Source organism: Salvelinus alpinus, chromosome 22 (assembly GCF_045679555.1).
Source record: "Salvelinus alpinus chromosome 22, SLU_Salpinus.1, whole genome shotgun sequence".
NCBI lineage: Eukaryota > Metazoa > Chordata > Actinopteri > Salmoniformes > Salmonidae > Salvelinus > Salvelinus alpinus.
The window spans coordinates 28,186,917-28,200,354 of record NC_092107.1 but is presented as its reverse complement, the minus strand read 5'-3'; the positions used below and the strand labels follow the sequence as shown (position 1 = coordinate 28,200,354).

At 42.5% G+C, this 13,438-nt stretch overlaps 1 protein-coding gene across 2 annotated transcripts in view; it reads left to right on the top strand.

Annotated features, from left to right (window-relative positions):
• The window catches only part of LOC139549347 (kinase suppressor of Ras 1-like), a 58,690-nt gene that overhangs the window by 15,321 nt on the left and 29,931 nt on the right, over positions 1-13,438 (top strand). The window contains exon 2 of one of the 2 annotated variants that reach the window (XM_071359749.1): positions 5,511-5,651. In XM_071359749.1, coding sequence (XP_071215850.1) covers positions 5,511-5,651 — 141 coding nt within the window. Of the gene's footprint in view, positions 1-5,510; positions 5,652-13,222; positions 13,369-13,438 lie in introns of those variants that run through there. The other variant, XM_071359750.1, reaches the window with a different exon arrangement.

Below are 13,438 nucleotides of genomic sequence, written 5' to 3'. Positions count from 1 at the left end.
TGTTAAATACCCAGTCAGTCAAGGATGAACTGAAACTGGCCACTCCATCTCCACCTTCTCTGTTTAGGAGGTAGGAGTGCATATCAATATTCTACAGAGAAATTTTCTCCTTGTTTCCTCTCCTTCATCAACATTCTACATTCATGTTCTTGAGAGCTTATAACACTGAGGTGCTTCTGAGACAAAGTTGTTATTTTTTAGGCCTGAGTGTACAAAACATTAAGAACACCTTCCTAATATTGAGTTGCACCCCCCGTGAAAAATCCAGCAGCGTTGCAGTTCTTGACACAAACCTGATGCGCCTGGCTAGGGCTGTGGCGATCATGAAATTTCGTCAGCCGGTGATTGTCAAGCAAATAACTGGTAATTGACTGTTAATTAACATAAACACATTTACACTAGTTCATTTAGCAGACAATTCTGTGGCATTATATTATATTATTTTATAGTATGAAGAATACAATTGAACATAGCTGAATGAAATAGAAAGGATATTTTCTCAATGATTTGTGCACACATGTTGCTATTCTGTGTTGAGCAGTTAACAAAGAAACAGGTACTCCTAAATGCTTAATTTAGAGTTATTTATGTAACTTTAGTTGTGATACAAACATATATGTTTTGATTTTTAATATATTCTAAGTCTGCGACTCTAATGATAATTTGAAAAAAGTTGCATGAAAGGCATGAGCTCTGCTTTGTTTTTTTTGTGCAGGCTGCACACACTTCATCAGTCTCTCCTTCACAATTTGACAAGCACTTGATAATGCCTCAAATTTCCCAGCGGCATCCCCTTTGTGTGGCCGTAATGCCCCCTAAAAAAATCCATGCTTTTTGCGGCCAGTGGCCGTTTTGCCCTTGGGCTGAATATAATAATTATAATTCCCTTTTCCAGGCTGCATGCTCCAAAGCACATCTCGCTCAAATGGCTCTCTGTCACGTGATTGGGTCTTTCTCACAAACTACAATTGAAGACAGACACATCGGGATGCAACTGTGCGAGTCCTTATCCAATTCTGAAGTGAATATTGAAGATATTAGAAGAACTGTCCCCATTTACTTTTCGTCAGTCAACAAGATGAGTAGGCTTAACGAACAGCAAAAGCACTAGCCTATGTCAATCTACTATCCCCCATAGTACAAAAGTTGACCTATTCTGTGAGAGAAATAAATATTCCAAACATAGTCTGGGACAGTTGTGGTTTAGGAAAGATCCCAAATGAATACAACTAGCATCAAAAAACTTTTTTAAGCAATGAGGCTGACACAACAGATCAGAACGTTTAGCTTAAAATGTTGATAAACTATTAGGCTATTTCTTAACATTATAAGCGCAGCAATGCGCACATGGCAGTATGATATAAGCGCGAATGTTCCATTAGCGGGAAAACACCATTCTCAAAAGTGACCGCAAAAGTGATTATGCAAGTAATGCTTTTATTAAAAATGTGCATTTTTATGGTGAAAATGATCTTCCCCAAACTTGAAACTCACATGCTGCGTATGTATGCCAGTTAGGTTTTAAACCTATTGTAAAGCTGATTAATGTGCTTACTTTTAAGTTATTTGGCCACTTTAGTTGAGATACAAACATTATCAAAATATATAGGCCTGTGGGCTAGGCTACATGAGGTGTGTGACTATGATTTGAAAAAGTCGGGGGAAAAAGGCATGCATTTCTTGCCTTACTGCACACAAGCTGGGCATCATGACAAGTGATAATATATCATTCACAAGTGATAGGCTAATAACAACTATTCTTGATGTAATCTTGTCTTTACATATACTAAATAATATACAGTGGGGAGAACAAGTATTTGATACACTGCCGATTTTGCAGGTTTTCCTACTTACAAAGCATGTAGAGGTCTGTAATTTTTAGCATAGGTACACTACAACTGTGAGAGACGAAAATCCAGAAAATCACATTGTATGATTTTTAAGTAATTCATTTGCATTTTATTGCATGACATAAGTATTTGATACATCAGAAAAGCAGAACTTAACATTTGGTACAGAAACCTTTGTTTGCAATTACAGAGATCATACGTTTCCTGTAGTTCTTGACCAGGTTTGCACACAATGCAGCAGGGATTTTGGCCCACTCCTCCATACAGACCTTCTCCAGATCCTTCAGGTTTTGGGGCTGTCGCTGGGCAATACGGACTTTCAGCTCCCTCCAAAGATTATCTATTGGGTTCAGGTCTGGAGACTGGCTAGGCCACTCCAGGACCTTGAGATGCTTCTTACCGAGCCACTCCTTAGTTGCCCTGGCTGTGTGTTTCGGGTCGTTGTCATGCTGGAAGACCCAGCCACGACCCATCTTCAATACTCTTACTGAGGGAAGGAGGTTGTTGGATCTCGCGATACATGGCCCCATCCATCCTCCCCTCAATACGGTGCTGTCGTCCTGTCCCCTTTGCAGAAAAGCATCCCCAAAGAATGATGTTTCCATCTCCATGCTTCACGGTTGGGATGGTGTTCTTGGGGTTGTACTCATCCTTCTTCTTCCTCCAAACACGGCGAGTGGAGTTTAGACCAAAAAGCTCAATTTTTGTCTCATCAGACCACATGACCTTCTCCCATTCCTCCTCTGGATCATCCAGATGGTCATTGGCAAACTTCAGACGGGCCTGGACATGCGCTGGCTTGAGCAGGGGGACCTTGTGTGCGCTGCAGGATTTTAATCCATGACGGCGTAGTGTGTTACTAATGGTTTACTTTGAGACTGTGGTTCCAGCTCTCTTCAGGTCATTGACCAGGTCCTGCCGTGTAGTTCTGGGCTGATCCCTCACCTTCCTCATGATCATTGATGCCCCACGAGGTGAGATCTTGCATGGAGCCCCAGACCGAGGGTGATTGACCGTCATCTTGAACTTCTTCCACTTTCGAATAATTGCGCCAACAGTTGTTGCCTTCTCACCAAGCTGCTTGCCTATTGTCCTGTAGCCCATCCCAGCCTTGTGCAGGTCTACAATTTTATCCCTGATGTCCTTACACAGCTCTCTGGTCTTGGCCATTGTGGAGAGGTTGGGGTCTGTTTGATTGAGTGTGTGGACAGGTGTCTTTTATACAGGTAACGGTTCAAACAGGTGCAGTTAATACAGGTAATGAGTGGAGAACAGGAGGGCTTCTTAAAGAAAAACTAACAGGTCTGTGAGAGCCGGAATTCTTACTGGTTGGTAGGTGATCAAATACTTATGTCATGCAATAAAATGCAAATTAATTACTTAAAAATCATACAATGTGATTTTCTGGATTTTTGTTTTAGATTCCGTCTCTCACAGTTGAAGTTTACCTATGCTAAAAATTACAGACCTCTACATGCTTTGTAAGTAGGAAAACCTGCAAAATCGGCAGTGTATCAAATACTTGTTCTCCCCACTGTATGTGTGAAATTAGTATTGATTTAGTCAGGAGGGAAAAAAATGCACTTAAATAGCGAATGGAGGAGGCTTTTCCCGTGGTTCCTTTTCATGCCAGCCAGGTAGGCTATACTCCTGTTTTAAAGTGAAGCAATGTGCTAAAAGTTAAAAGTTGATAAATAAATATAGTGGGATACTGATGGGATACTCCTCTTTTTAATAAAGGCCATCACTCTGTTTTCTCACACAATTGCATAGCCTATAGAAATGTTGCTCAACATGAGCTCATGGGCTCTCATGAAGTGTTTGTTTGATTTTACCGTGACTAAACGGTCACGTGGAATTTGACTGCCATCATGACTCGTGACTGCCGGTGTGGTGGTAATACGGTCACGGTAACAGCCCTACACCTGGCACCTACTACCATACCCCGTTCAAAGGTACTTAAATATTTTGCCTTGCCCATTCACCCTCTGAATGGCACACATACACAATCCATGTCTCAAATGTATCAAGGCTTAAAAATCCTTGTTTAACCTGTCCCCTCCCCATCATCTACACTGATTGAAGTGGATTTAACAAGTGAAATCAATAAAGGATCAGAGCTTTCACCTGGATTCACCTGGTCAGTCTGTCATGGAAAGAGCAGGTGTTCTTAAATATGTTGTGCACTCAGTATATATATTTATCTGTTCTCTCTCTCTCTCTCTCTCTCTCTCTCTCTCTCTCTCTCTCTCTCTCTCTCTCTCTCTCTCTCTCTCTCTCTCTCTCTCTCTCTCTCTCTCTTTCTTCTCTCACTTCACTGCGGCCCACTCTAACTCTTAGTCGACAGGGGGATTTCCTCAGCCTGAGCTCTAGTCTCGCTTCTCACCGGTATTTTGCATAGAACACCAGACCTCATGCTGAAAATAACAAGAAAGAAACACCATGCAGTTTGTTCTCAAACATCAGTGGGTTTCACACCCGCAGTTGTCAGTTTGTCATCAGTCTCCTTTGTTAAAATGAAATGAAACTCCCACACACTGTGCTTGCAAAGGATCAACTGTTTGTTGTGCTGCAAGTTTCAGTATCCACTCATTTTGTTCTACTTGGTTATAACAACAATCAGATAATGCTTTTGCTTAGCATCATCTGTGTTTCAGTTATTTTCGGAACTTTCTTAAAACTTCTTATGGCTGGGGGGCAGTATTGAGTAGCTTGGATGAATAAGGTGCCCAGAGTAAACTGCCTGCTACTCAGGCCCAGAAGCTAAGATATGCATATTATTAGTACATTTGGATAGAAAACACTCTGAAGTTTCTAAAACTGTTTGAATGATGTCTGTGAGTATAACAGAACTCATATGGCAGGAAAAAAACAGAAAAAATCCAACCAGGAAGTGGGAAATCTGAGGTTTGTAGGTTTTCAAGTCTTTGCCTATCCAATATACAGTGTAAAATTTGGTCCGATTGCATTTCCCAAGGCGTCCACTAGATGTCAACAGTCTTTAGAACCTTGTTTCAGGCTTCTACTGTGAAGGGGGAGCGAATAAGAGCTGTTTGACTAAGGGGTCTGGCAGAATGCCATGAGCTAAGTCAGGCTCTGTTCCTTTTCATTTCTAAAGACAAAGGAATTGTCCGGTTGAAACATTATTGAAGATTTATGTTAAAAACATCCTAAGGATTGATTCTATACATCGTTTGACATGTTTCTACGAACTGTAATATAGCTTTTTTGACTTTTCGTCTGGACTAAGTGCCTGCGCCTCTTGAATTTGGATTTGTGAACTAAACACGCGAACAAAAAGAGGTATTTGGACATAAATTATGGACTTTATCGAACAAAACAAACATTTATTGTGGAACTGGGATTCCTGGGAGTGCATTCCGATGAAGATCATCAAAGGTAAGTGAATATTTACAATGCTATTTCTGACTTCTGTTGACTCCACAACATGGCGGGTATCTGTATGGCTTGTTTTGGTGCCTGAGCGCTGTACTCAGATTATTGCATGGTGTGCTTTTTCCGTAAAGCTTTTTTGAAATCTGACACAGTGGTTGCATTAAGGAAAGTATGTCTTTAATGAAATTTTCCCCAAAAATACATTTGGAGCTCAGACCAAGCGGCATCTTAACGCTCTTGTATTTGTGTTGTCACCCCCTCCAGGTGAAACTGACTAAGTACATCTGTAAGCAGCTGCAGTGTAAGCAGAGAGTGCCTGAGAGACAGAGGACCCAGGCCCTGGCCAGCTACCCTCGACTGGGAGACTGGCTCTGCACCATCAACCTCAGACCTGAACTCATACAGGTACTATTTGTTCACACCGTGTGTGTGTGTGTGTGTGTGTGTGTGTGTGTGTGTGTGTGTGTGTGTGTGTGTGTGTGTGTGTGTGTGTGTGACTGTGTGTGACTGTGTGTGACTGTGTGTCTGTGGGTTTGTGAAGAAAGAGAAAGCAACTGAGCGACTATGTAATGAGATCCCTGTTCAATCCCCTCTGAAAGGTTCAAGTACCCAGGTTAGTTTGGTTAGTTTGCATCCGACTTAGAGAGGGCAATCATGTTGGACTCCTCAGATTCCATGTACTCTGGACCAGGTCCATTTTGCCCTAAGCTGATGGAGACATCATTTTGCGGCGGCAGGTAGCCTAGTGGTTAGAGCGTTGGGCCAGTAACCAAATGGTTGCTAGCTCGAATCCCTGAGCTGACAAGGTAAACATCTGTCGTACTGCCCCTGAACAAGGCCGTCATTGTAAATAAGAATTTGTTCTTAAATGACTTGCCTAGTTAAATAAAGGTTAAATAAATCAAACTAAATAAACATGGCATAACAGTTTGTTATTCAAGAGAAGACGTTCCTGCACATTGCTTACTATAATTTCAGGACAGGTGTGTTTTCCCATCAATATCCAATGAAAATCTCCACAATAGGAGTAGCTTGTGAGCCTTTTTACTTTAAACATTGTTGAAGAACATGGTTAACTCCAATAAAGAACATGGTTAACTCTTACGATACAGAACATGGTTAACTCCTCCAATGCAGAACATCGTTAACTCTTACGATATAGAACATGGCTAACTCCTCCAATGCAGAACATCGTTAACTCTTACGATACAGAACATGGTTAACTCCTCCAATGCAGAACATCGTTAACTCTTACGATACAGAACATGGTTAACTCCTCCAATGCAGAACATTGTTAACTCTTACGATACAGAACATGGTTAACTCTTACGATACAGAACATGGTTAACTCCTCCAATGCAGAACATTGTTAACTCTTACGATACAGAACATGGTTAACTCCTCCAATGCAGAACATCGTTAACTCTTACGATACAGAACATGGTTAACTCTTACGATACAGAACATCGTTAACTCTTACGATACAGAACATGGTTAACTCCTCCAATGCAATTTAAGCATCCTTAGTGAACTCGCAGTACCATCTCCCTTTATCTGAGTCAGATTGGATTTGGGTCTTTATTTCTTTTGGACGGTAACATGCTTATGATAGGGCATATTTCATAGCAATTAAGGCCTTTGCTGGAAGCTGAAAGCAGGCTTTTGTAGTTCTGCTCTGTATCCACCCTTCCAGTTGGCAGTAGCAGCTTCACGGGGAGAGTTTCTGCCACTATTTTGTCAGGACTAGTACAGACTCAAAAACATTTCATCTGGTGTTTTTATAGAGACTATTTGTTCTGCCAATGGAAAATGAGCGATCACTTTTTACCGTCAATTTCTTCTCTCCAGTACCTGCATTTAGGACTGTCGTTGTACACTATGGGTTCTGAAAACGACCCACCCCCAAACCCTATTGGTCTGTAGTCAACTCTTCACGTGATCCAATCCATGTTCCTGCTACTGTCCCTGGCCTCCAGCCATACCCCCCTCACTATACCCAGGCTTATGTTTAGGTGTGTTGTGTTTTTACTTTGTACCAAAATGGCAGAACATGTATGCATGTATAATGCACACCCAGCAGGTTTATGCAGATGATGCTATTCAGGAGTTGGCAACTGTCAAAAACAGAATAGGAGGATTCTGTTTTGTTATATACGTGTCCTGGCCCCACGTGTTGTCACTAATCTGTGTCTATCACAGACCAGTTTAACCTGCTCCTCTCTACCAAGCCCTCTTTGCAAATATAGCCCACTGGGAAAAAAGTGGTTGAATCAGCGTTATTTCCACGTCATTTCAACAAAACATTTAATGTGATGACGTTGGGAATTTCGTATTTTTTTCACCCTTTGGATTGCAAATCAGAGGAAGGTTTTCAAAAAGTAAGTGAATATTTAATCGCTATTTGTGATTATATGAAGCTTGTGCCGGTGGAAAAATATGTTGATGTGGGGCGCCGTCCTCAAACAATCGCATGGCATGCTTTCGCTGTAAAGCCTATTGTAAATCGGACAATGCAGTTAGATGAACAAGAATTTAAGCTTTTAACCGATATAAGACATTTGTATATACCTAAATGTTTAATATCCCAAATTTTGATTATTATTTATATGAATTGCGCGCCCTCCAATTTCACCGGAAGTTGTCGACAGGTGTCCCGCTGCCGGGACGCCTAGCCCTAAGAAGTTTTTAAGACTGCAATATGAGAGATTCTGCAGAATCCTACAGAAAGGCTAAGATTACGTTTAAGATTAAGGCTAGCGAAAAAAATAAATGTAAATAGTGACACAGAAAGAAAGAGTGAGCCCCAGGAAAGAGATAGAATTAAAGACATAGTGTGGTATAGAGTTAGTGGATAGGTTGTAGTGTTTTCGGGGCCCCACACCAGCTACAGTACATTCCCCTCTCTCTCGCTGACGATGAACACTCACCAAATCTGGCTCTGCCTGGCTCTAGCTCTGCATGGAGGGCCCACAATGTGCACAGTCAGCTGCTCCCCCCTCTGCCCCTGCCTGCCACGCTATTTATACACACGGTCCTGCCTCCCCACATAGCACACACACACACACACACTCACATGCATGGACGTAAGCACTCTCTCACACACATGCATGGATGTAGGCACTCTCTCCCACACGCATGGACCTGAGCACTCTCACTCACACAGACACGTAACACTGGACAGTGTAGGATTGCCGCTACAGACTACAACACATGAATTTACGTGGCTGAACTTCAGGCCCTTAGCAGTGGATTCAACAGGTGGACTGACAGGGAAAGAGAGACAGAGGAGGTATTTTCAAACCAGGCGATAATAGTGTCAAACCAGGAGATAATAGTGTCAAACCAAGATATAGTAGTGTCAAACCAGGAAATAGTAGTGTCAAACCAGGAGATAGTAGTGTCAAACCAGGAGATAGTAGCGTCAAACCAGGAAATAACAGTGTCAAACCAGGAGATAATAGTGTCAAACCAGGAGATAGTAGGGTCAAACCAGGAGATAGTAGGGTCAAACCAGGAGATAATAGTGTCAAACCAGGAGATAATGGTGTCAACCCAGGAGATAACAGTGTCAACCCAGGAGATAATAGTGTCACATCAGGAGATAGTAGAGTCAAACCAGGAGATAATAGACCAGGAGATAGTAGAGTCAAACAAGGAGACAATAGTGTCAAACCAGGAGATAGTAGAGTCAAACCAGGAGATAGTAATATCAAACCAGGGTATGACAGTGTCAAACCAGGAGATAGTAGTGTCAAACTAAGATAGAGTAGTGTCAAACCTGGATATAATAGTGTCAAACCAGGAGATATTTTCTATTTATTTATTTTACCTTTATTTAACTAGGCAAGTCAGTTAAGAACTAATTCTTATTTTCAATGACGGCCTAGGAACAGTGGGTTAACTGCCTTGTTCAGAGGCAGAACGACAGATTTGTACCTTGTCAGCTCGGGGATTTGAACTTGCAACCTTGCGGTTACTAGCCCAACGCTCTAACCACTAGGCTACCCTGCCGCCCCATATAGGGTCAAACCAGGAGATAGTAGCGTCAAACCAGGAGATAGTAGGGTCAAACCGGCGATACAGTGCATTCGAAAAGTATTCAGACCCCTTGACTTTTTCCCCATATTGATACATTACAGCCTTATTCTAAAATGTATTAAATTGTTTTTTACCTCACCAATCTACACACAATACCACATAATGACAAAGCAAAAATAGGTTTTAGAAATTGTTGCAAATTTATAAAAAGAAAACAACTGAAATATGACATTTACACAAGTATTCAGACCCTTTACGCAGTACTTTGTTGAAGCACCTTTGGCAGCGATTACAGCCTTGCTGCAAGCTTGACACACCTGTATTTAGGGAGTTTCGCCCATTCTCCCAGATGATGGGGAGCGTCGCTGCACAGATATTTTCAGGTCTCTCCAGAGATGTTTGATCGGGTTCAAGTCCGGGCTTTGGCTGGGCCACTCAAGGATATTCAGAGACTTGTCCCGAAGCCACTCCTGCGTCGTCTTGGCTGTGTGCTTAGGGTCATTGTCTTGTTGGAAGGTGAACCTTCACCCAGTCTGAGGCCCTGAGCACGCTGGAGCAGGTTTTCATCAATGATCTCTCTGTACTTTTCTCCATCCATCTTTCCCTCAATCCTGACTAGTCTCCCAGTCCCTGCCGCTGAAAAACATCCCCACAGCATGATGCCGCCACCACCATGCTTCACCGTAGGGATGGTGCCAGGTTTCCTCCATACGTGACGCTTGGCATTCAGGCCAAATAGTTCAATCTTGGTTTCATCAGACCAGAGATGCCTTAGTTCAATTTTGGTTTCATCAGACCAGAGATGCCTTTAGGTGCCTTTTGCAAACGCCAAACGGGCTGTCATGTGCCTTTTACTGGGGAGTGGCTTCCGTCTGGTCACTCTACAATAAAGGCCTGATTGGTGGAGTGCTGCTGAGGTGGTTGTCCTTCTGGAAGATTCTCCCATCTCCACATAGGAACTCTCGAGCTCTGTTAGAGTGACCATCGGGTTCCTGTTCACCTCCCCGACCAAGGCCCTTCTCTCCCGATTGCTCAGTTTGGCCGGGCAGCCAGCTCTAGGAAGAGTCTTGGTGGTTCCAAACATCTTACATTTAAGAATGATGGAGACCACTGTGTTCTTGGGGACCTTCAATACTGCAGAAATATTTAGGTACCCTTCCCCAGATCTGTGCCTCGACACAATCCTGTCTCTGAGCTCTACAGACAATTCTGTGGGACCCTATATAGACAAGTGTGTGCCTTTCCAAATCATGTCCAATTAATTTAATTTACCACAGGAGGACTCCAATCAAGTTGTAGAAACATCTCAAGGATGATCAATGGAAACAGGATCCACCTGAGCTCAATTTTGAATCTCATAGCAAAAGGTCAGAATACTTATGTAAATTAGGCATTTCAGTTTAATTTTTTTATTTTTCGCTTTGTCATTATCATTATCATCATTAAAATCAATTTTAGAATTGAAGGGGTCTGAATACTTTCCAAATGCACTGTAGTAGGGCCAAACAAGGAGATGGTAGGGTCAAACCAGGAGATAGTAGGGTCAAACCAGGAGATAGTAGAGTACAAACCAGGAGATAGTAGGGTCAAACCAGGAGATAGTAGGGTCAAACCAGGAGATAGTAGGGTCAAATCACTGAGGTAGGCTAACGTTGCGTCTAATTGAAAATAACATTATTCTCCACTCACAGCAAGAAAGCAGGTGCATGTAAACTGTAATGCATTGCAATGGATTGACAACATTGTTTTTATCAACATTGTTCTGTTGAGTCCATGAATGCAAATGCACCACTGCATTTGTAGTCTCACTGGCATACTTTTATTTACAAAGCCATTTTGGGTTTACTACCATTTTATTTGGCCATTTGTATTGTTGCAAAATGTGGTGAGTACTCTCTTCGTTCACAGGACTTTATCCTGCTAACTGTTCCAAATGTCCAAACTGAATTTGGTAAAAGGGCTTTTATGTACACTGCGCCATCGGCTTGGAACGCCTTACAAAATACTTTTAAACTGGAAGAACTTGTCCCGATTGGTGTTTTTAAATCACTGATGAAGGATTTTGAGGCTGATTCCCTGACCGGTGAATGTTTTTAATTTGCTGTTTTATGATTTTGTTATACTCTTGTGAATTCTATGGTTTTTACTAGATTACTTGTAGTTTTTCATGTTGTCTGTTTGTATTGTGTAATGACATGGTGCTGCCTATCTTGGCCAGGACGATATTGAAAAAGAGATTCCTGGTGAAATAAAGGTGAAATAAAAAATAAAATAAAATGTACATTCTTGCAGAACAAGAATGTTTAGACTTTTCCTGTAAATCTGTTGAGCTGTTTTAAATGAATAGGTTAGACTACAAGCCATTCTCTACTTTAGCATCTGTGTGGACCATGCTACCACAGCTCATAGGATGGGATTGTCAATTCACTCCATAAAGTTTTCCCTCCCTATGAAAGTGTCCTGACAAAAATGGCCATTCATTTAGCCAGGGCTCCTCTCCATTCACTATATGACTCACAGTGCAGGAATGTATGCCTCATCACACAAAAAATGTCACCAGTCGGCTGACAGTCTCTGTTGTTGGGTACATTTGGGATCCGATGTGCTAAAAGAGCTAGCCTGGTCCCGATATCTGTTTGTGCTGTCTTGCCAAGTCCTGGCGGTAACAATGACCATAGGAGTTAGGAAGACAGCAGAAACAGATCTCAGACTAGGCTATAAAAGATCCCAAATAATAAACGCTCTTCTCCCAGCCCTCAGCCATTGTAAACTCTGGGAGATATTAGAGAGAGGGCCACTGTTTCCACAGGAAGAGGTGAGGAATGGCCCTCAGGGCAGAGCCCAGATCAGACGTGCCTATCTACCACATTTGCATGACTGGACAGTTTTGTGAAGAGGCAGTGATAACCAGGGGAAGAGAGCTGTGTTTAGTTAGCATATCTTTACTTTTCGTTCCTATCAAATAATCAACCATTTTTATAAATATTTACTCATTTACTTGTATATAGCTACTTAAAGACTTGGGACATTCTTGTGTACACCTTCAACTAATGGGAGATGTCAATATGTGTTAAGGATGATTTGGTGTCAGCATGGGACCAGACTGAATCAACACATGTATGAAGAACCAGGGGTTAGTTAGTGTAATCTCAGGTCACTCCCCAAGGAGGAGAGGAAGGAGGTCGGTTACAGCAGAAAAAGTACAAAGTACCTCAACAAATCCTCTGTTTCCTGTGCCCTTGTGGAAGATATATCCCCCTCCCACCCTCCCTCTCTCTCTCCTCCATCCTCCCTTCTCACTAACCTCTGTTATCTAGTCTTATGGCCAGCCTTTGTCTTATCTGGAGCGTCCAGGACGATGGCCTGTGGAAAAATGCTAGTGTTCAGAGGAAGTGGAGGCAGTCTTCTGAGATTGGGTGGCAAAGCACTGATTAGTTATGGGTCTCTCCTCGTCTTCACAGTCCTGTCTTCAGGAAGGACTTCCTGAGCCATCAGAGACTGAGAAAGAGATATATGAATCAACCCCATAAAGTAGTCTCTATGGCTGTTAGACTTGAGGTCACTGCCTGCATTCTGCACAGACTGCCTATCTGTTGGGATTCTCTACTTCTCTCTACTACTGTTTCTAGCAGTCTCCTATTCTACTGCGGCTGCTTTGTGGGGTTACTTGGGCCCCTGTGTTTGGCGGGTTGCTGTTGTGTTGGGCTACTCTGTATGGCTTCCCTGTGACATTGTTGTGTATGTATGGGGGGGGGGGGAGAAGAGAGGTCAGGGGAGATCAACTGAGTTTACCATCACCAGTTGCTGATGCACCGCTTTGGCATGCCAGAAGCAGGAAGACAGACATTCTGGCTATCTGGCAGAGCCTGCTTGGAAATAAAATAGAGAGAGACAGAGAAGGTGGGAGGGAAGGGAGTGGAGGGACTGAGGGAGGGAGATAGAAAAAACAGGGAGTGTGAGAGACTGCGCTGGAGAGAGGAGTTGAGTTCTCACAGTGTTTTTGACAGCGGTTTGGAGCACTAGGGATATCACTGGGACATTAGAGAAGGGGCTTCAACACAACAGGGTCCATAAGGAGCACATGGTACGTACTATAGGAAAGCTTTAGAACAATCTACTGAAGGAAAGCCTTTTGTACAGCAACATGGCTGATT